The sequence below is a fragment of the Cygnus atratus genome, chromosome Z (assembly GCF_013377495.2).
Source record: "Cygnus atratus isolate AKBS03 ecotype Queensland, Australia chromosome Z, CAtr_DNAZoo_HiC_assembly, whole genome shotgun sequence".
NCBI classification, from domain to species: Eukaryota; Metazoa; Chordata; class Aves; order Anseriformes; family Anatidae; genus Cygnus; species Cygnus atratus.
In genome coordinates this window covers 16,185,513-16,210,126 of record NC_066396.1, presented here as the reverse complement: position 1 = coordinate 16,210,126, position 24,614 = coordinate 16,185,513, and the positions used below count along the sequence as shown (strand labels likewise).

The 24,614-nt window shown below is 36.5% G+C and overlaps 1 protein-coding gene across 1 annotated transcript in view; it reads left to right on the top strand.

The window, feature by feature from the left end:
- The window catches only part of HCN1 (hyperpolarization activated cyclic nucleotide gated potassium channel 1), a 199,231-nt gene that overhangs the window by 82,918 nt on the left and 91,699 nt on the right, over positions 1-24,614 (top strand). The window contains exon 3 of the mRNA XM_035566138.2: positions 23,737-23,898. Coding sequence (XP_035422031.1) covers positions 23,737-23,898 — 162 coding nt within the window. The remainder of the gene's footprint in view (positions 1-23,736; positions 23,899-24,614) is intronic.

Sequence of the window (24,614 nt, the reverse complement as noted above, 5' to 3'; positions counted from 1 at the left end):
TGAGACAGACTGCTGATATCTTGTTTTCCGTATTACCAAAGGGACAGCAAGGAGAGAATGAAGTATGTTATGAGCAACTTAGTAGGGTAATTTAGAATCTTATTGTGTTCTGTGCAAAATGATATGTTTCTAAGTGCAAACTAAAAGTCTATTTGAGATTTGTGCTAGGGTTACAGCTGGGAAATATCCTTTTCTTTTTAGCTGCGTGTCTTGCAGCTGGATGTTGAATTGCTTGGAGTCTACTAATTGGCTTTGGTGGTAGACCTGCTGAGAAAGCATTACAGTCGTCCAGGCGAGACATAAAGAAGAAATGTATGGATTAGATTTCTGAATAATTTTTCGACATTGGCAGTATGAATTTGTGACAAACATTTCATAAGCGTTGACAGGCCAGTTTGACTGTAGCAGTAATAAGCTAAGAAACCAAAGAAGCCAATTTTCCCTTTCCCATTTATTCTGAGATTTGCATTTTTATTTTGTTAATTTTCTTAGGCCACGATAGGAGGATGTCAGTATGATCTTCCACTGTCTGATATCAGTGGTAGATATGTGAACTTAGCTGTGTTTTCTATTTCCACATCAAAACTTGCCAGTCTGCACTACATGGCTTTATATAGGAATATTTACCTGAGTGTGTTTGAGACCATTTTGTTAAAACCCTCGTGAGACCTGTGAGTCCAAATTCAAGCATCAAAACTGATTTAGATACTGGATTCTAAATATAATGTACTCACATATAATGTACAGCATTTGGACTGGTTTTATTTTATTTTATTTTATTTTTTATGTTATTTTATTTTATTTTATTTTATTATTTTAATTTTATTTTTTTTCACCATATTTTGTAGATGTGCTAAGGACTTCAGCATAAGAGAATGGAGATGAGGTGCAGGTATGCAACCCCATTTTCTCTCCATCTGCAGCTGTTTGAACTGATGGCAGGAAGAAGGGATCTGCCTTCTGCCACCTGAGACAGTCGGCAGCTTTCTGCCATCCATGCGGAAGGGGGGGACTCCTTGTAGCTTCCTGTGAGAAGCTGTAAGTGCAAGAAGTCCTTATGCTGCTTTGTGGTTGGTCAGGGACAGGCTGCATCTCTCCATGAGAGAAAAGCAGTCCAGGGCTGAAACTTGGTGGTAAAGCTCTCATTTCAGCCAGAGAATCCTGAAATTGGTACAGCACGAGAGCAGCTGTTTTCTTGAAATAACAAAATTGTCCTTTAGCCACATACCAGTCATCGTGTATCTTCACTGACTCTGCCGTCATCTTAGCAGATTGCTGGTTATACTCAAAGCATAGTCTGTAGGTCTGAGACATTTGCTGGTCTCTGGAGAGAGCTTGCTCAGAGACTCCTCATGTATTTTGCAGGATGAATTAAGAAAAGCTATGTTTATTTTTGTCCTCCGATATTCCTTTTCCCAATCAGAAAGCATATTGATACTCCTAAATGCCTTACTACCACCAACATGTCATGTAGAGTAATCTACCAATCCTTGAAAATTTTATTTGGAGAGGCTTATCTTGACTCCTTGCATGTTTTATCTCATCCTGCCTATTATTGTACAAATGTTTTTGCTAGGCTGTCCACAGTTGTTATTTATAGACATTTGTTGTTTGGTCCCTGCTGATTTGCAAGATTCACTGGCTAACTTTTGCATTGCCTTCTACTGCTTCTCAGTTTGGTCTGAGTGTGTGTCCCACCGAGAGTGATAACAAAGAGTTTATAAATAACAAAACTCACAAAGCTTTTAGCAGAGTCTTTTCTATGTTGTATGTGGAAGGAGAAACTTGGTTCTGAATTTCTGGTATAATCACTGCCATGGAGTGTCAGAGAACAGGCTCTGAAGAAATAAACAAATAAATGTGTAAAATGCTTCTAATAATCAAAGTAGTCAAAAAGGAAGTGGAGGTGATGAAGAACACTGCTTCTGAAACTGTTTTTCGGTGTGATTGCTGTGCTATGCTACCTTTGCAGAACAGAAGAAGGGGCAAACAGGATGCTAAGCAGATCTACATTGTTTTATTTATTTTATTTTATTTTATTTTATTTTATTATTTTATTTTATTTTATTTATTTTATTTTAATTTTATTGTATTTTAAAGAAAGTCTAAAAGCAATGTTTCAAGGATGGGTACTTATTTAGTTCGAATTTTTAGGTGTTTGTATAACGCCAAAAGATTAGCTCAAGAACATATTTTCCAATATAGTTTTCCCTTTGTCATGTAGGGTAATTTTAGTTGTCCTTAGCTGTTTTCTTCCCGTGCAGGGGCAAAGCTGCCTAGAGTACAGCAGAGAAAGGTTATTTCAGAATAATTGATTAAACCATTCCACTGGAAAATCAAACTAGTTTAGAATGAAATTCAGCTATGGAAATGCCATTACTTTGGTGAATTATTTGGTGATTTGCAGGATCTAGGTGCAAAAGTACTGACTAACTTCAGAGAAGAGAAGTAATGTAATTGAGCAGGCTCTCTGCACTGGTAGGTGATGTAGAACTGAGTCCTCCCCTGAGATGTAACAGTGAACCACAGACAGAATGGATCTACATTCTGAGAGGTGACAAAAAAAACTTTCCAGTGATGCTAACCTGACTAAACATGGTTAAAATGATGGAGAGACCCCTCTTTGTTTTGGCTTTTTCCCACTGAGTTGAGACAACTGCTATTATGCTTAAAATAAGGTGCTTAGGTGCTTGCTAAGTGCTTTCCTGGATTAGGATCAAGGAACCCACACAGCATTTCCAGGATTGGTCTCCAATATAGTCTGTGAAAAACCCAGTATTGCCAGGGACTCTCAGTTAACTAGTCTTTCTTTCTTTCTTCCTTTCCTTGTTTCTTCCTTTCTTCCTTCCTTCCTTCCTTCCTTCCTTCCTTCCTTCCTTCCTTCCTTCCTTCCTTCCTTTCTTTTCTTCCTTTCTTCCTTTCTTCCTTTCTTTTCTTCCTTTCTTCCTTTCTTCCTTTCTTTCATTTATTTTTATTTTTTATTTTTAGTGGTATCATGGTTAATGGGATTTTATTGCATTAATATTGCTGTATCATCTTTATGCTTAATAACATAGTATAACAATATGAACACTCTTATAAATGTCTCTGCAGTCCACACTAGCATTGACATTAGTACTTGAAAATAAGATTTAAATCCCCCGTCTCGTATTTATGTTACTGGTTCTTGCAGATTTCTAAGGGAAATGTTGAATAAATTCTTTGGAGAAATCCATTATAATACACTGTTTCTGAACAGTGCTTCTGCTTTCTAGATAATTTCACTGATTCCTCCAACCTCACAGACATTCTGGTAGCATCTTCAAATTACTTGAGTGTGGAGATGAGTGGGTGAGCTTGATAGTGAGGAGGAAGCTGAGAAAAAAATACCTGCTATGTGGAATATAGATCGTTTTTTAAATTACTTGCCTTGTTTTCTTGTAGTTAGCACTGAAGAGGCTGCCACTCCTGCATATGGAAGGTGGTGTGCTTTTTTTTTTTTTTTTAAGGTTGTATCCAATAGAACTGAATGATTACTATGATTACTGTGATCCAATATGATTGAAGCATCAAGTAAAATGATAATCTAGGATAAAATCATTTGTGATGGTCATTCAGGATTTGCAGTGAAAAACAATAGAAAGAAATAGACCTGGACATGTATTATATTCGCTATAGTATTTTCTATACAAAATCTGCCTAAGAAATGAACCAATCCTTATCTGTAATCAGAGATGTATGGTACATGGCTTCTTTTGGTAGCAGTGCACTTTTCATGAATTCTTTGTGTCTGAAAGTAGCTTTAAATAGATTAATCAATTTTTCTATCCACAGTCTTTCCAGAGTAATGCCAAATTATCCCTTATTGACAAAAAAGAATAAGGAAGAGGAAAAACAAAACAAAAGAAAACAAAACAGGCCAAGAATGAAAAACTGATACAGAGTGAGTAAATGCTGTGCTTGACTACCACTTTGGTTGCACGCCACTATTGAGGGGACCTCCCATCTAGTCCATCTAATGTTGGACTGGAGGACATTAAATGCAGACTCAAGCATCAGAAATTAAGTTTCACACGTCAGATAGACCCAGTTAAAATAACGCTTAGTTATTTAGGTTTTTTGTTTTGTTTTGTTTTGGTAAGGTGGGAGTTCAGATGCAGGAGAAGGTGCTTTATTTCCTTCTATTATACTTTTTTTTTTTTTTTTTTTTTTTTTTAATATTCTGTGAGAGCAAGTTTCTTGAGAGTTACTGGCTGAAACAGAAAGAAGTTAATTTCACAGTGTTCCTGGAATTAGCTTACGCTGCACAGTCCAGCTGATAAAACTGAATTGTATAAGCCTCCTTTAAGACAGATTGTTATTCCAAGGCACTCAGTGAGGAAAAATAAACATAATTCAGGATATTTGAGCTGTCAAAAATTCAAATTCACAAGCTTATGAATACCCCTAGGTGGCACCACATGCTTTTTTTGTTCAAAAGTAAATCAGATAATTCATATGTAAATAAAAGAAAATCATAGCAGCTTAATACACATGATTGTTGACATAAGATGCCATATTTTCTCAAATAAACATGTCTAAAAAGTTTTTTTATATATATATAATAACTCATGGAATAAAGATGAAGTTTGCCTGATATTATACTAGAACTTGGAATTTTGTTATGAAATATATTTACAAGGACTTGAGTTTTTTTTTTTTCTTTTAAAAAGTATAAACGCTTCTGTAAAATATACTTGTATTTTTCATTTATATTTTAATGCTTTTTAAAACTTCTCTGGAACATCTGTGCCAATAGGGAGAGAAGAGACAAACAGGGCCAGGCTGGTCATGAACACAGGCTCTTACAATAAAACTCAGATATAACAAATTTAAAACATTATAGAGAAATGGTGCTCTTTTTCTACATCAGGTGTCCTAAGATACTAATGAGTTAACACATTCAGTAGGATTTGAAGAAATGTAGATTTTTAAAGGTAGATTACAAGAGTTACATAAGACAAGGTTAGTCGTACTATAAAAATCAATGGGGTATAAACAAACTTAAATTGTTAATCTAGAATAAAGCTAGAATAAATTATCCCAGTTTTAGTTTTACTTATATATTTCTATACATCTATATGTAAGCTCTTTTAATGGTCATTGGCATATCATGAGTGGATTAATTCTTTCTGTCACTGTTGGTGACTGGCTAGGGTTTCACTGTGTTAATTTCTATGTTCTTGTGTTTCCTCTGTTGGCTAGCTTTAACGATGAGCTATCCTAAAAAATAAAATCTAGTCAAGACTGTCCTGTGGGTTTGTGCAAAGACAGACGACCCCTATAAGCCTCTGTCATCTTTGCACACAATGTGAGCACCAGCAATGCAACACCAAGGCATGAAGTACTCAGAAAGATTCATTGCCAGCATCTGTGTGGCATGGGTCCAGGTGTCCAAACAGAGTCTGTCAACAGAGCAGAGGAACTAAGCATGTTATTCCTGCCCTCTCAGTTGCCCACAGCCAGAGGCAATCCCCATGTAGGTTAGTGCCAGCGCTCCTTTGGGCCTCTTGGTGCATGGCAGTAAGAGCCTGATTGCAAGTAGAGAGCAGACAGCAACCAACTCAACTGCTTTAGTAAAACAACCTAGAAAAACCTCTGTAAGAGTATTGAGGTGCTTAGACTAGAACATGTCTTCCCAGGTGTCTTTTAAATTGAGTGGAAAAGGGAGACTCCTCTTGCTCTAGCAACACGAGAGGACTTTTCCATAGTGTGTACCCTGGTTCTTTTTTTTTTTTGAACAGAGTTCTCCTCAGTATGAGCAACCATTATCACTGCACTCTAATTGGTATATTATGTGTACAGGTATACATATATGTCTGTATTTACGTGAAGGCTTTACAAGATGAGCACAAATATCTACTGAATTAATAAGCTTCACCATGTAAAGCAAGACAGCTGAGCTGCTAGTGAAACCAAAGCGCAATCTCTGTGGTAGCATCTCTTAATGGTTATTAGTAGTGGTGATACTGGGCTATTGCTGAAGTAGCACTGGGGAAGGTGGCATGCCCTTCAGTCCTCTTGGCTTGGGTATAAACATTTCTGTGACATTTGGAGTAGAAGAATTGAAATAACTAATGCTGAAAAACACAGAGGGTCTTTCACTGTGTCCTGAAATGGTTAATATTAGTCACAAGCCACTTTTACGTCCAGTGGAGTCTTTCAAAACAGTGTATGTAGGACCTTTGTCACAGCAAAAGCAGTAAAAGAAAAAAATTCTAAAAGCTGATGTGGCTGGAAAAAATAATAATTAAAAAATCACCCAAAAGGCTACTGGATTAAAATGAATTAGACTATGTTGGAAGACTATTTAGTCTTAGATTATTTAGACTATGTATGGAAGAGAACAAAATGTTCAGACATCCTGTGTGTTCATTTTATGCATTAAGCTTCATGGTATTTTTTCTGAATCTTTAATTAGCCAGGTCTAGGTGATGTTGCAACTTGCTTAGCAGGGCAGTTTCTATACTTTTGTTAAAATTAGTGTAAAACAAGTAATAAAAATACAAGAAAACTTTGTAATGGGATTGTGCATGCTCTCTATACTGCCTTTCTGTACTCAGCATTTTAGTCTGTAAACTCTGATGTGTATCCAGAAATTTAACTGACAGCAGTGTCCCTTTCCTCTCATTTTCCTTCTAAACAGTGTCTAAGTCCACAGCACATATGAAACAGCATCTGCATATTTTCTCTTAGGTCATCATGTAAGGACCGAGGAGTAATAAATACCCACATGATGATAATCTTTAACTGTTTAGATAAAATTGAGTCTCCCTGTTAATCCTATGTAAACTGCAAAGGTTGCAAAATCTGCTATGTCCCTAGCTTGGTTTTCAAGAAATGACATGTTCCCTGCCATGGTCAATTTTTCTGTCACCGATACAATAAACACAAGATGAACATCCAATACAGACTGGTGTAGTGTTGCTGTCAGGTGGTAACAAAGAGGTGTGTGTTACGTGCCAGTAGTAGAGACACAGAAATAAAACTTGAACTTACTTTTATTTTGATGTAGAAGATATATGAGGAAATGTTGATGGATCCTTTTGCCATTTCAGACATAAATAAAGTGTGTGATGTGATAAAATGGCAAATAATACTAACAAATTAAAGTCCATATGAACTACAGCTCTTATGTTTCTGCTGCCTGTCTGGATACTTTCTGGCATCTTACCATACAGTTGTCTCTCCCCCTTGGCTGTCTGTCAGATTCATCCCTCCCAAATCCTTTCTCCTGTAATGGCTGGGATATACTAACAACCACTTAATTTAATTCAGCCATGAGAGGACAGGGAAAATACAGTAAATCTAGGATTCACTGAAGGCAATATCAAACTCTAGGAGCCAAGGGTTTCCCTAGGAGACATGGAGGTATATACATCCTCCAAAGGAGCTCTGTAGATTCTTCTGTAAAAGGCTTTTTGAAAGGGAAGAAAAAGCAGGGTGGGGGGAAAGAACTGTATCCGTGCATGGAATCAGTACTGCCTTTGTACATAGAAATGGTGCTTTGGTGGTGAAACCTTGTTGAGATTGTGATAAAGGTAGAAGATGGGGCTGAAGAGCATAAGGGGTGCGTAAAAACCCTGGTGTTAGTTCTGGCAAACATCACCGTCATAACTCACCTGTATATAATTATGTATATCTATATATACATATATATGTCTCTCTCTATATATGTGTATCTCCAGATGATATATGATATCACAAACATGTTAGTACGTTATATCCAGCATCAGAAAACAAATTGTACACTCTTCTCCCATTTTAACGATTATGCTTGAATGAAATGAAAAGATCTAACTGTACACTAATGGAGTACCGTTTTGCTTGTATCTGGCAGGGAAATACTGAGAGAGCAGATAATTGTTTTATAATTGTGCTTCCTCTGAAAGGAAGAATCAATAATCACTGAAGTGTAAAGAGAAGACAATTCAATTGAAAGGAAAACTAAAAAGTTTGAAGGGAAGATGTTGCAGAGATCTGACTGTGGTATAAGAGGATTTTTAGTCTGTGATTACAAATCCTTTTTCATCTTTTGAGAATAATGATGCATTTAGTTGGTTTATTATTTTGTTTTGACTTCCAGAGCTAACATTCATTTTACCGTTAGCCTGATGGAATGAATTCTTTGGTTCCTGGGGAAAAAAAAAATAATTAATTATTATGGTCTTTTATATAAATAATACTTATCTCCATTTTCTAAGACCTCATTCAGTTCTCCACATAACTGTCATGACACCACCACTACCACTCCATACAAGAGTAAAGGAGATGGATGAGCATTAAATGTGCCACCTCCTTGTGCTGAATGCACAGGACAGGGTATAGCATGTATCCCCTCCATAGGGATGCTCTGCCTGCTGCGCAGCTCCTCTGCCCTCAGAGAATCAGCAAGTGCTGTGGTGCTCCTGCCTCCTGCTTCTCAACAGCAAGCAGTTCTGCAATTAGTCTTGTATGGGTATGTGACTGAGCAGGGTAAGTGGAGGTCTTAATTGTAATGTGCAGTATATCACAGGGTGTCCGTTAAAAAAGACAACCTCTTCATTTATTTTTAAGGTGTTTATTCCAGAAATAGAAATCAGATGGTAGCGGTCAAACCATAAAGGTTTTCCCAGAATGATCATGACGTTTCTTTTTTTTTTTTTTTTTTTTCTATTTAGCAGTGGACGTTATGACATTTTAATACCTAGAAAACATGTGGGTGACCCAGGATTGATGGCTATTTGTTCTGGGCATCAAACAGGGAATGCTTATAGGAAGAAAGAAAAAAATATATATTTGGCAGGTTGATTTATAAAAAAACGGCAGTTGTTTATTGCTTTTTCTGAGGCTGGGAGTATTAGAGTAAGTTCCAGGCTGATGGACTAGCCAAGTGACAGGGTCATTTAGGCAGGTGATAAATTGTCCAGAGTAATTTCAAAATTGTACTTCAGGGAATAATGCCTGATAGAGTAAGTGCTACTACACATCCAGAAGTATTTCAGAAAACTCCCTGCAGCCTGTTTGTATTTCTCAAAGCCTGTCTCTGCAGAACTTGGTAGGCAAAGAGTTTTCTCAGCTCTGTAAAATCATGGCTTCTCCTCTCTTCTCTTTTGCCCTTTTGTCTTATTCTAGTGGTCCCGTGCACATGCAGACCCCCAGCTCTAGAGTTTTTGAAATGTTTGAAGCACCTAGTGGTTAGCTGTTTCTGCCAAACTCAATGGTAAAAATAGCTCTCTGTTTCACTGTCACTCTGCAATTGCGTAAATGCTGTTCTTGCTACTCAGCCTCCGTCACAGCACTGTCCCAGTGATGCGAATTACAGCTCTGAGAGCACACAGGATAAATATTTCCAGGATTTTGCCTTCTGGAAACAAAGTATTTCTGTAATTTAGGACTGAGGTAGTAAAGGTGAAATGATTTAAATGCCATTGCAAATTTTGCAAACTCTTCCAACTTTATTGTAGACCTTACAATATTAAATAGCCTTACAATATTAAATATTTTTAATATATTAAATAGACTTACAGGCTTTTCTCCCTGAGTCTCAGTTCCTGGAGTTGTGGGACCTTGTAAACATCTCAAATTTATTACTGTTTTCTTTTCTTATATCTATTTTTAGTCTTCCACCAATTTCTGGGAGAATTTCAATAGGCATGCAAATATAACTACCCAAAGCATATTCAAAGCGTATTTTTAAATTATTCTCAATGTTTATGGCGTTGCCTAAATCACAATTGTATTTACTTGGAGTTGGCAATATTGCCATGATATGGTAATTGATATGAAATATTGACCTTTTAATGTCAGCCATTGAATGCAATCATTCTGAAGAAGGGTGGACAGAGTTGCCTTCTCTAAATTTGAAAACCTTTTCTGGATTTCTTTTGGATGTAATGTTTATGTCTTCTGTGGGAGCATAAAAAAAAAAAAAGAATAGAGAGGATATGGCACAGGGACAGGGTTTAGGAAAATAAGAACATTTGGAGTGGACTGAAAATGTACTGTGGGGATACTCTGAGGAACGAGAATAAGAAAGCACAGAAACGAGAGGGAAATTTTGGTCTTCTTACTGAAAGTAAATCCTTTTCCTCCAGACATTTAGTCACAGAAGAATTTGCCTTTAAAAATGGAAGTGAGTGAGAATCTCACCATCAGTTCGGGATTGCTTATAAATCCATGCAGAGAAAGTAAGGATGCAATTTTCTTCTTAAAAATTTTTACATGATCCTGCTTTAGCAGTTTTTTCTTGTTTTAAATTCTAAATATGAAAAGCAGAAGGTGAGATGTAGGGAGGTTATAACTGTACGAAGTATGGGTGAGACAGAAACAGACTGACAGTGAAAGCAATAGATTGCAACCTGTGTTGTAGAGGAAAGCACTCAAACAGCAACAAGTATAATCTCCATCTTTTAACAGCAATATAAAGGGACTGGAAACTAAAACTATTAAATGTCCCAGAGGATTTTCCCCAAATTTTCCTGCTGTTGAAGGAAGAATAAAAAAAAGAATTAAAAAAAAAAAAAAGGAAAAAAAAAGAAAAGGGCTACATGGGATAACTGGGACTTTCAGTGAATAAGAGCATGTTTGCCTCAAGTTCTTAGGCACAACTTTTGCTTTGTTATGAACCCTCTTCAGTGTCTGCTTGTCATATAGCTGTCATCTGTGAGCTATGCTTTAGCTCAATATTCAGTCTGATTCCAGCTGCTCCAGGGAGTCAGCTTCATTGTCAGCAGACCGACAAGGCAGAAACATGGGACTGGAAAAAGGCTGCATAGGGGCTACGGTATGCTATATCAATCAGAAACCAACAGGCAAATGTGGCCTGCTCTTAGAAAATATGAAGCAAAATATGGTTTTGCTTTTTGAAGTTGACAAACACAAGTATTGCTCAGTGTTGCACAGCAAGGCTGTGTGCTTGATCTCAGTACAATACTGAACATCCCTGAGGTGAAGAGAGGAGACTCGAGGAGAGGAGAGTCGAGGAGAGTCGAGGAGAATCGAGGAGAGGAGAGGAGGGGAAAAACTCTGAAGAAGGAGAACTAAAAAGAAGAAATTATTAGGCCTGTAATGAAGAGTCCATGTTTTACATCTTGGAAAGAGCAAGGGTTATCATTATACAGTAGAGAGAAGAAAACCAAGCTGCTGACCACAGCATTGAATTGCAGTCTGTGATATCAAGGAAGAGGTAGTGCTAGCACCAGCCTGCTCTACCTACCATGCTGCAGAAGTGCTTTAATTGCCTAGTATAATTTAACCATGTACAATGTGGAGTTGGGTTTATTCATTAAAAGGCTATGTGAAATGCCATTCACAGACAAAATTCCATCACTTTTCCTGTTGTAGATAATAAGACTTAAGAAAGCATAATAAGGTAACCATAGGTCATCTATGTGACTACAACCTAAGTTACTGAGCCTTCAGCAACATGTTGTGAGAGTAGGACGTACCCAAAGAAGGCTCGCTGCTGGTGGGCTAACATTGAAGGCCCTTTGCAGAACACTACATGGTATATCTGTATGGGGCAACGTGCAGCTGATTTTTTTAATGTGCATTTCCATTTGTAGCGAAAGGCTGCAGGCAAACTGACAGACAAACCTCTGTCAGTAAAATAATCCAAGATTGCAAAGAATGAGTGCACAGAAAGTTTTTCCTGGTGCCGAGTGAAGGATGGAATGAATACTGTTCTGCAGGAGTGCTGGCAATAGCATTAGTTATCAGAAATGTTGATATACAAAATCAAAATACATAAGAGGACAGAGGTATTCCTGGGATGAATGAGGAGGTATGTTGTCTACCACAACCATGGCCAATGGAAGGCATACCCAGAAATTAGTGGAAGACATACCTAGAATTAGCAGTAAACATGTAGACGGTGTTTGCTTGTACTGTGCCCAACATATCTCTAAGGAATCAGTAGCCTTAGAAAATTTGAGTACAAAGATTAAAGGTTCAGCTCAAGACTCTTATGGCTGACAGTCAACAGCTGGGGTGACCGTGATTTCAATGAGCTGTAGCAGGGAACCTAAGGCAGCCTATGGTGGCCTAGTGGGGGATTGTGTACTGAAAATGGGGTAAAATATTCTGCAGTAAAGCCTAAGTTTTGATCTTCATCAGATCAGCTAGAAAACAGCAGGAAGCCACTGTTAGCAGCTAGGTCAGCCAAGAAAGACAAGTGCAGATCCATATCTGGAAGTGAAAGCCATCACAGTGCACCCGCAGTGGTCATAAACCTAAGGTGGTGATTGCAAGGTTGGAGCCAACCCTGCCGGGGAGATGGTGAGCGGTGAGTTGTCAGTGGAACTCTCAACAGGCTCATCCCATTGCTGTGGTTTATGGTGTGCTGATGATGAGGTTCAGTAAGTGATTTTTCCAGTTGTATTACTGACATTTAGTATACATTTCAGTATAGGCTGATGTCTTGTGCCATTTATAGGGCAATCTGTCTCGTTTCATTATTTGTATGGAAAACTGAAGATAGACAATGAGGTATACGTTAAAAATGTATATTACGAATGGTAAACTCAAAAAATAATTTGAAAGAAATCAATCAGGGGGTGAAGACCACATTTCAGCTCTTCATCATTATAACCAACAGCAGTAAAACATTGTCTGAGATGATTGTGCATTAAATCCTGAACAATTTTACACATCAGAAGTATGTATTATTTTAATTGTTATTGGAAACAGACAAAAATCAAAGAAGCCAGATAGGACCATAAATTGTACTTCTTTCTTCATACCGTAGTTCCTCTTTTCTGATCATATTTGTATGCATTTTTTGTCTCTCTCTCTCTCTCTCTCTCTTTTTTTTTTTTTTTTTACATAGACTTTCAATCTGGAGAGACTTTTGAGTGTTCAGACCTGCGTGCAAATTATGTTTTTAGATATGGTTGTATAGACTCACTTTTCTTAATAATAACAGTCATATATTTATTAAAGTTGAACACAGCTATGAAAATAGAATAATTTAGCATCTGAAATTTCTGATCAAGGTAGTATATTGTAAAATAAGAGTATATTGTATGCAAATCTTCAAACTAATTTGTTTAAACTGGTGATATACTTCTGACAACCTGAAGTTTTTAACAGGCAACCGAGTTCTTAATTTCTACTGACAAATTTTGATACGATTGTAAAGACTACGATTCTGGTATGCTTTTTCTACTTTCTCAGGCATTAGGATTTTTTGTTTGTTTTGTTGTTCTTTTTTTTAATTAATATTTTTTATTTAACCTTTAAAATTGCAAAAGAGGTCCTCTATGTGATTTTGAGTAACATCTATGTGATTTGTGATTGTAACTGCAGGCTTTATTTGCACTTCCAGGGAAAAAAAAAAAAAAAGTTTTTTTATAATGCAGTTCAATTAGCCACATAATTTTAAGACAATTAATCAATACTGTGAAACATTGACTCACAAGTTAATTTGTTGATATTAGAATAATTATTAATTCATATGTATATCTTTAGATGTTATTCTTTCGATTTTTGTGTGTGCATGTGTGTGAGTATGATATATGAGTGGTTTAATCGTGTTTGCTTTTAGCAAGATTACCAAAATTTTCAAAGGAATAAATGGATTTTCTGTGTTTTGGGTTTTAAGCATCTATCTGAAGAGTTCTGATTTTTGCAAAGTATCATGCACTAATCTTCTGAGTTTATTATACTGAAAATTCTAGATATAACCAGTCTTTCCAGTCTTTTTTTTTTTTTTTTTTTAATAAGGATTGGCCTTCTAGGTCACTATAAAAAAAGTTTCCAATACATTATGGAATTTCAAATATTTTATTCACAGTTTATATTTAATCTTAATAACCCAAATATATCAACATTAAAATGTGACAGCTGTGCCTCATAAAACAACATTCTGGGGCTTTTTTAAAATCAAGGTATTTCCTGCTATTAAAATGAAGCATTCTTAATCAAATTGGTTTCAGAACTCTTATTCCACAAGAAATTTAACATAACAGCTTTTATTTTCAACTCCTTGCCCATTATTTCCATGTTTGGAAGATTAACCCCAATAGCTTCAGTGAGACACCAATTTAAAATCCTCTGGAGAAATATTCCTCATTATTTCAGTTGTTTGCTATTAGATCATTTTGTTGCTGTATTATAATTAGGAAAATAAGTTAGAAGCTCAAAAATGCAGCAGTGTGGTTTAAGGGGTAAGCATCATGTAAAAAGAACTCATGATTTAGGAACTTCAATGAACCATCACCTTTAATCTCAAATGGATCCTTTTGGGGTTTATGATGATGGTGCTTCTCCTATTTTCAGAAGAAATGTGTTTTCATCCTGTTTGCACAGAGCCTGGAAACCTTTATAAAAAGTGAATGATGCTGAGGAAAATGCTGAGGTTGAAAGAGGTGTGTTATAGGTGTCCCATTTATACGATGTCAGTTGTAAAACCATACTATTCTGGGATATGCTGTTACTTTGTTTGTATTTATAAGTTCTCTCTGCAGTCTATCATTTTTGTGCCTATTCATTTTTATTGAATTTCAGTAGAAGGCTTTCTTCTGTTACGGTTATCCCAGACAAACCTAAAACCATGTGATTCTATAAATGCTTTATGTACCTGACTCCGTACATGGATATATACTGGGATGTTTTTAATATTCAGGTAACTCAACAGACAGAAGAAAGAAGCCTGAGTGAGATCACGGGAAGCAGTTTGTGCACTGTTTTGTTGTTGGATCTGTGAATCTGAGAGTCCAGTTTGTGTTCCACCTGTTTTGATGGTGGGTCCAGCTGGCACACTATCCCATAACTCTACTGTAAATACATATCTGAAAGGAAAAGACTTCAGCTTGTTGGGGGTAGGATGCGATTGGCTCTGAAGTTACACTTCAAAAATCGAAATCATAAGGGTCCAGGATTTGTGAGACTTGAATAATCAAATATGGTATAAAACAATTTTATTGAACATGGCAATTTTTGTGAAGATCATGGTTCATCCAAAGGGTATCCTGAATTTGTCTCAGCATTTATGATACATTTTGTGGTAAACTTCATTATAAAATACATTTCTGATATTTATTGTTTAATTTCACATTTAATAAGGATGACAACAGCTTGTGTAAGCATATTAAAACTAGAGAACTTAGGCTTCAGAAACTCATACTAATTTCAGAAAAATGGAATCAGGTACCTAACTTCATTCCCTTGTATTTGAAATGCTGCAGGCAGTGATAATTTTTAAGATTCATGTTGGTCATTCCATTGCCCTTTTGAGTGCTGTGGGAGTCCTGCTGATGGTGAATAACTTACTTCTCTAGTTCACACCGGAGTACATCTTCACATTTATATGAGAAACAGTACCTCTCACTCAGCTGGGAAGATAAATCATAAATAATATTTCGGGCCATTTAGATACTGGCTGTATCTTACAGCTGCCTTCTTTGTAAGATATGACTAATTATAAAAGATAATACATGAAACATTCCTTCTAGCTCAGCTCCACTCACAGAGGTTGAGTTCAGTGGGGCTGTCACTTGAGATACTTTGCCCATCAAGAAGCTTGAGCTGAATGTCAGGCGATGCTGATGCTTGAATTATTGCTGGGAACTGAGCCATACTTCAAGCCAGCCAGCAAAACTCACAATCTCTGCTCATGAACGATTCAAGTATTTTTTGCCATACAGTCACTCTCAATTTTGTACTATAACTTAAGGAGAATAGCTTCAGCAAACTTTTGCAATGGAGATAGCTGTTAATACGGTATATTTGTGTCTTTCTCACAGCTATGATGATATTATTATTTATTATTGTTGCAGTTATGTTTTGCTTCTGTTTTTTTGCTTTGCTTCACTTAATGAAGGTAGAGGTTTAGTCTAACAAGGTATATCATCAAAATAACTGCTGAAAGAGACCCACATCTGTGTAAAAACACAGTGAAAATTAACACTGTATTTTTTGTTTCAGGATCATGAGATTTGTCAGTCTTGGCATGTTTTCTTAATTGTAGATCTCAAGTCCTCTCTATTTTGATGTCAAAACAGGCTGCACACATTAATCACAACAGGATAATAAAAATACACATTTTGACAGTGAAGTTATGCCCTCTGTATGAGAGGTAATATATTAATATGGCATTGGCAAATTTATAGTAGAAAATGTGTATTGCAGAATTTATATGGAGTAAATAAATTTTGCTTCCTGGTTATATGTGACCTTTCCAAGACTTGCCTAATTCTTTCAGCAAAGCAGTTTTGCTAATGCTTTCAGGTTTAACCTGGACTCAGCACAATGTCACATTTCTATATTGTTGTGCTGGTTTTTTTGCTCCATGGAAGCTGGCTGCCATTTGTACATGCCTTGAAGAGGAATAAATTGGAACGTTATTATAAAACCTAATGTCAGATTGACTCCATCTAGAAAATAACAGTTTTAAAGGTCACATAAAATAGGCCATTCTCAGCTCTTTTTTTTTTTTTTTTCTGGATATGTTTGATTAAAAATAGTTTGTTCTGTTTATTAAATCGCTGGTGTTTTCCCTCCAGGGCCAAGTAAAGCAGAATTAGATCTTTGCATTTGTCAGCTTAAGGTCACAAATACAACTAGACTAAATAGTGCTATATACCTTTCCCCACTACTGAATTACCAGTGTTGAATTATTTATTATAAAATTAAGCACAAGCATCAAGAGTCAGTTGAGTGTAAAACATAACCCCAAGGGCATAGCCTGGCATTTCAATCAATGGGCCTTTACATCTACTTTTGCAGATATATTTTCCATATAGATTGTAGAAATGGCCTTTAGTCAGAGTTGGATCAAGCACATAGCGTCCCAAATGATATTTACAAAGAATGTCTTTTGAAATCAATTTGTTGAATATAACGTGTCTAAAAAGTCATAATTGGATTTCGTTGTTTGAAGTGTATGGAGAGACAGATGCACCAAAAGAGGCATTGTGCACTGTCTTAAAAGTGAAAATTTAGCTCAGGTAGGAAAATTTGGATCCTACAGTTCATAATCTTTGTTTAGTTGCTGCTCTGAGGCATAAACCTAATAATTTTGGACTGACCTAGAGAATGAACCTAAAAAACCCTTGTCATTTTTATAACTGTTATTTTGCCCTGCAGTCTAGCCTGAACTTCCACTGTTGTGCTGAATGCTGCTTTCAGTCTGCTTTCAGTGATTGCCATACACGTGCTGCTATTTCAGTCTCCCTACGGTGGTTGTTAAATATTCCAGGCTCCACACAGCTCGCTTAGTACAAGTGTCATTTCATATAGCCCAAGGCATGATGCAAATCAGAATTTGAAGATTAAACTCAAACTAGCTGTATGATAACAAGCACTTCTAGTGCTTGAGGTGCAAAAGAAGAAGTATCTGGATCAACTCAGTGATGAAAGATTTTAATATTTTTTTCAGGACATCCGAAGAATTTTTTTTCCCCTCCTGTGGTGGTTAAATTCTGGTAATTTTTAAAAGTTCATTTTTATGTAAGCTGAACCTAGAAGTCAAGTTGAACTAAAAATCACAGCTGAAGGAGTATTACATCCCAATTACCAGAAGGCAGAAGAGATAACTTAGTATGCTCCATGACAGCAGTTCAACAGATTTTTTATTCATTTAGTTAAACTATGTATGCACTATTAACTTAATACGACAGGCCTCAAATACTATTAAACAAGTGTGTTGGTTAGACTGGAACAGTTTTTCTGTCTCAGACTCAGAAATCAGAGCCAGCAAGATCAATTTAAAGCATACACTCCATTATAAGTGTGAGGAAAGAATAGGCAGCTTCCTGCTTCACACATGGGAATCAAGAGACTCATTAATAAAGTGTGAGTAAAAACTGAGATAAAACATGTGAACTCAAACTTCTTGAGCAATTTCTTATTCTTTGTGAGCAAAATTTTGTTAAAATATTAAAGCCAGTTAATCTGTGGTTACATTTCAGCCACTGTCAGGGACATTGTCAGTTCTTTAGGGAAAAATTCAATGTTTCCATGGTATTGAGAAAAGGCTATAAAAATAATATAGGAAGAAATTATGAGTTTTCAGAAGTGAACCAGAATTTATTATTAAGCATATTTTTGAAATGTGTGGAAATTATGAGCAGTATTACTAAAAAAAAAAAAAAAAAGATAAAAAGTATAATCTGAAACTGAAATTAAACTGAGTAGTAAACAAAAAGTGTTACCTATAAAATATTTCCTGATTTCCTGTTATGTGGAATAATAATATAGAAAAGGTTAGTCCTCAAAGGATTTTTTTGTTTCTCCTTTGCAGTAATCTCATGTCTCTCAAGTCATTTTTTGGAAATCTTTTGTCTAAAGTTTGCACGTCTTGGTGGTTCTGCCAAATATTCAGGTACATACTTAGGAGTCTAAACAAAGTGACCAGATATCCAAATGTGTTTTATAGCTGCAAATCCTGCTCGTTTATGGATGGTGAATGTTTAGTGATAACCAGGCTACTAATATTTAGACACTTGAGTAATGTGTTTAAAAGCCTAACTTTTAAACGCTTGCAAGTGTTTGAATACATTTGTTATGAACATTGTCTTAGTAAGGCATCCATTCAGACAGTCAGATATGACTGAGATGTATAGCACACCTGTGCTGTGAAACCAAGCTGAATCCATCTGAGGTCTTTACTTCTTCTGCCCTGCTGGACGATATGCAGATGGGCAAATAGGTGGTGTTACCTTTCTGTGCTCCAGTTCCTTTCTTAAAAAAAAAAAACACATTTTCCACATCTCATAAGACTTTTAGGAAGGATTAAATCATTAATGTAGGCACTGTACTTTTTGATTACAAAAAGAAATTGTGTTAAAAATATCACAGAATACAGAATCATCTAGGTTGCAAGAGACCTCCAAGATCATCTAGTCCAACCTCCATCCTAACACTAACAAGACCTCCACTAAACCATATCACTAAGGACTACATCTAAACGTCTTTTAAAGACCTCCAGGGATGGCGACTCTACCACTTCCCTGGGCAGTCCATTCCAATGCCTAACAACCCTTTCAGTAAAGAAGTTCTTCCTAATATCCAACCTAAACCTCCCCTGGCGCAACTTTAGCCCATTCCCCCTCGTCCTGTCACCAGGCACATGGGAGAATAGACCAACCCACACCTTGCTACAGCCTCCTTTAAGGTACCTGTAGAGAGCGATGAGGTCTCCCCTGAGCCTCCTCTTCTCCAGGCTAAACAACCCCAGCTCCCTCAGCCACTCCTCGTAAGACTTGTTCTCCAGACCCCACACCAGCTTCGTTGCCCTTCTCTGGACTCTCTCGAGCACCTCGCTGTCCTTCTTGTAGCAAGGGGCCCAAAACTGAACACAGTACTCAAGGTGCGGCCTCACCAGAGCTGAGTACAGGGGAACAATCACCTCCCTAGACCTGCTGGCCACACTGCTTCTTATACAAGCCAGGATGCTGTTGGCCTTCTTGGCCACCTGCGCACACTGCTGGCTCATATTCAGCTGCCTATCAACCAGTATTCCCAGGTCCTTCTCTGCCAGGCAGCTTTCCAACCACTCATCTCCCAGCCTGTAGCACTGCTTGGGGTTGTTGCGCCCCAGATTCAGGACCCGGCACTTGGCCTTGTTGAACCTCATACAGTTAAACATATGTTTATACATATGTTATGTATATGCATATATACATATGTTATATGCATATATATATTATATATGTTATGCATATATACATATGTTATGTATATGTACATATACATATACATATAGTTATGCATATGACTTACTACTTGTTGTTTCCATGTATCATGATCAGTTCCTCATGGAAAAATATAAAACAGTAAGTATCACTTCAGTCCAGAGGTTAGTTTAACTATTAGTTTTAACAAAGAGCCCTCCCCCTTCAAATGTAGAGATGTCAATACATTACCATGAACAAATGTTACTGTTTACTTACAGTGTAGGCTTTAGGTATTTAAATTTTTTAAAATTTATTTATTTTTTTAACCAAACACATTTCCATGGTAATTTTCTTTCCAAAAAAGAAAACAGGTTTTATTTACTGAAGATTGATTAGAATATGAAGAGCTATTGAAAGGTTATTTCAACACACACAAGGTTTTTTCTTAGGATTTTTTTTTTTTTCTCTGTAATACAGAATTATCACAGTTATTAGAATGGGCTACCTAACTATTAGACTATATAAGCAATAACTATTGGGCTATATAAGCAAAAGAAGAGCTATAAAATGCCACAATTAATTGTTGGTATGATGGAAATGCTAATATCATGTTACCACATTAAGCAATCCAGATAATATCCATAACATGTTCCTGCACTTTTAATAATACCTACTGATCCTCATGCTAAGCTGCAGAGGAGATATTACTTGAGTGAAAAGGTGTCAGAAGTGTTGGAAGATGTTGGTGTCAGATGCTGACTGTTACAAACATTTCCCTTACTAGATGTGGTTTCTCATACAATTTTCAAGAAGTTATTGTTCTTACACTGTGTGATCATTACTGCAAAGGCATTCTAATAACAAAGAGGCAGATGCTGCTTACTTTGAAGGAAAAATGAGTTTGTCAATAATAGACTGCAAGATAGCATAGTCCTTGCAAAACCCAAACCCATCAGAAGACCTCATTGATTCATCAAGGCACTTTAGATTGAACTCAGTGCTCCAGCTACTTTGTTTGAATTTTAGTCTTCCTTTGTCTTCCTTTAGTCTTTGTTTCTTTCTGTATCCTCATTCTAATGGCTCATTTGGGAAGCTTTACTGAGTCATCACACAGTTTCACAGGGTAGGCAGGAAGTAATATATCCATAACAGATAGGCAAGATCCCTGAAATTCTGGAATAAATACATATACAAATCCATTCACCCGCATATTATTTTTTCAGTACACATTACCCAATTAAATGGTGTGAAGCTTCTAAAATTTGAAATAAAAATGTAGCAGCACAAAATGCCTTAAAATCATGAAAATTCTATATGAAGATAGGCGCTTCACAGATCATACCATCTCTGCAATCTGAATTGATGCCAAAAACTGGGCTTCATACAAGACACAGAGTGATCATTTTTATGCAGCTATGATCACAGGATACTTGCGCAATCTGTCATCTTGCCTAAGCGTAGGCAAGTTACAAGTAGTTACAGAGGTAGGAGAAGGATGCAGGAGTCTTTAAGTCTGTGCAAGTGCTATTTCATGGACTTTGGGCAGTTTCACAGAACCAGATCTTTCCCTGCTTATCACAAACACTTAGGTGCATGTTTTCAGAAAAGTCCTCTAGCTAAACATAGAAATGAAGTTGTTTATGCTCAGCTTAGCTCTGGTTGTGACCCATTTTTATAAAGCACTCGGTATCCTCTTTCAGTACAGTTAAGTGGGAAGCTTGAGGCAGTATGAGAATGCTATGGGGGGACACTGAGATGGCCTTTGATTTTCACCCAGCCATAAAGTACAGGTAGTATAACTTGCTTTTCTGGAGCAACAGAAAATTCCTGGTGAAGTTATGCTTTCTGTGGGAAATATGTATTATTTCTGTCTTGTCTTCTAGAGTTTTGCAGAAAAATATTCAGAAAAAAGCAGGGGAAATCCTGCTTTGCCTGACAAAACCTCTGTGGCTTTTCATGTGATCAGGACTTTATCTGCTCTTTAAACATTTAATAAAATAACCATGTGAGAATAGTGTAACCTGAAAGAAACTCAGAGTTAGTTAGTGTTCCAAATCAGCAATACTCCCTGTTATTTGTTTCAGTTCTTCTGAATAAAATTACTTCAGTCCCACCACCGTACTCTCTTGATTGGTATCTTGCTTTTGAAAGTATAGCTATTAAAATAGCTGTAACATAAATACTTTTTGAAACAATACAAATTTGTAATGGTGACACTTTTCTGTTTATTCCTGTTTACATGTTCTCCTAAATATCAGTTTAATCTTCTCAGCTATGACAGGAACTAGATGGTGTTTGGATAAGACATAGTATTTTAAATAATGCTAGAAGCATGTGTTTCCAAAGTGTATCAAGCTGGGGTTTGAAATATTTTCTCTTAAAATGCCCTAGCTTGAAACAACGTTTTGCACACAAATTTAATGCCTGATCTATGTTTCTACTATGTAAGTTTTGCATTTGGGGATGCAAAAATGTGCAATCATTTTCAAAAAAAGACAAACTCCCACTAACAGAAAATGACCTTAACGTGCTCTCCGTATTTGTACTTGCACTTATGTGCAGTGTGGGTACTTAATTGCTGCTTTCATTTTAGCTATACAGAAGGATACAATAATTCCCTCTTAAATACATGAATTTTTGTGGAGTTTCAGTTTTGACGATGCGTGGTTTGTAAAGGCAGAGAGGAGGGTCATGATTATACAAGCTGATCTCAAACTGCAGTGCCTGGGGGTGCATTGCTGTGTCATCAATGAGATGAGAGACTGAGATGGTGAAAGAAGAGGATCGTTTACATTGTGAAAACAGACAGGAAGCCTAACTGGAACAGCCAGTGTTGCTGCTGATCTGCAGTTTTATTATTTGATCCAATAATAACATCTAATAATTTGTGCAGCCCATCAGTGTTGCTGGTGATGTCTCTTCACATACCTGGGGAATACCAATTGGTCTTCATCCTTTGGGTTGTTTTGCTGCCTTTTCTTCACACATACAATGGTTCAGGCTGTCTGCCTCTAGCAATCTGATGTTTTTAGCACTACAGGCTCTGATTTCATTTGTCTATCTATACAGTTAAATGATCATTTCTGCTTAAAATTCCATGAAATACCAACAGAACATTCTTCATCTTCTAAACTAAACACCTGAATGGTGACATTTTATGTTTATTGAAATAAATCATATTTACTCTAAGTTAACTGACTTCTGGAATAAGTAAAGAATATGCCTGTATTTCTAATTTGGAAGTGCTTCAAAAGCAGTGCAGAAGAAAAGTGCTAAATACAATGTTTTTTCTCCATTCTATTTGGAAACAGATTGTTGCTGTTCATGCCAGTCCTGTACAACAAACATGCCCATGACAAACTTGAAAATGTCTGTGTAGTTTTTAAAAGTCTATATACATATATTAGTTTTTACTGTAAGAGACCATGCAGATGCATCTTTTTTCAAGAATGGAAAAATCCAAATATTAGTTTGATCTAATGTTAGCTACTACACGTGTTTCAGGATTCTCTGTATTTTAGGAAAATTGCCTGTGATTAGGAGCAATGAGATACTTCTATGTCATTTTGCATGGCAAACTGGTATTTACAGTGCAGAAGTCCAAACAGATGTAAAATTATTTATATTGCTTCTTCACACAGATTGTGTTGGTTTTAAGAAAACAAGAAGTGCGGAAGTGAAGCTATTCTGAATGGGTCATTGAGTTGATATCTCCCACAACTTTGTGAATATTTAGACACGCAATTAGTAGACATGCAATGGTTTCACTACCTTTACCAAGCTTCCCATCATTTATTTATTTATTTATTTATTTATATGTGTGTGTGTGACATTTGCTCAACTGAAGGAAGTTACGGGCTTCAAGAAAGTACTTTAGTTGGTGACTACTAATCCAAATTAAGCACTTTTTACCAGCTTATGTAACCATGGCATGCAGCCAAGTGTCACGTGTGTCAGTACAACTCTGTGCCCAAAATTCATGTCCCCAAATTAGTGGGCCTTACTGAAAGTTCTCTACCTCCTTAAAAGTTCAGGATGATGCTTCTTTGTGTTGATGAGAAGTGAATAATTTGCATTTCTGATTTGCATCACATCAATCATTTGTAATTTTTGTCTACAGATTTTCCATATGACATACGATCTGGCCAGTGCTGTGGTGAGAATCTTTAATCTGATTGGAATGATGTTACTGCTTTGCCACTGGGATGGTTGTCTTCAGTTTTTAGTACCATTGCTCCAGGATTTCCCACCAGATTGCTGGGTGTCCCTAAACGGTATGGTTGTAAGTATTGTTCATTTTTCATTGTGCTTTCTAAACTTTATTTATCTAAATAGTTAACATCAGGCTTAAGTGTAAAAATACATGCCCAATAATACACTGCTATGCAACTTATTCAAAGTTATTTTATTGGTTTGCTTGCTAGTTGATGAAGGTTAGTTTTGTAGCCCTCATCACTGACAAAATTATGCTGACTCCTTGTCAGTAAATGAAACAGAAAATATTTTCAGTTTTGAGGGCATTTAATTTATTAATCCTCAATCCTCAAAAAAGCCACCAAAAGAGATTTAGTAACACTCAGTTCACCAGTGCTTTCAGCTTAGGTTCTAGTTTCATAATACTCCAGAAAGTATATTGTCTATTTTGATTTCATCTAAAGGTGTTCTCAGTTTGTTTTGTAAATAACTTCTGGGTCATGTTATTAAACCCATTACCAAGTTGTTCCAAATGTAAACATGATTTTTTGCGAAGTAAAATAAAGGAAATACAGATTTACTTCTGTGGTACTTTTGTGTGTGTGGAACAGACAGTTGAAGATGTGGAATTTGTCCATGAGAATTTATAAGGAAGGGTAATGATATTTTGCTTGTTTGACTTGTGCCATAAAGATCAGTGGCTATGAAGAATTAAATGTTTTTTATTAAGTCAGGTGAAGAATCAGGTAGACCTTTTTCTTTGGAGGTACACTGAATAACTTGTTGAAATGTGCCTGTAACAAA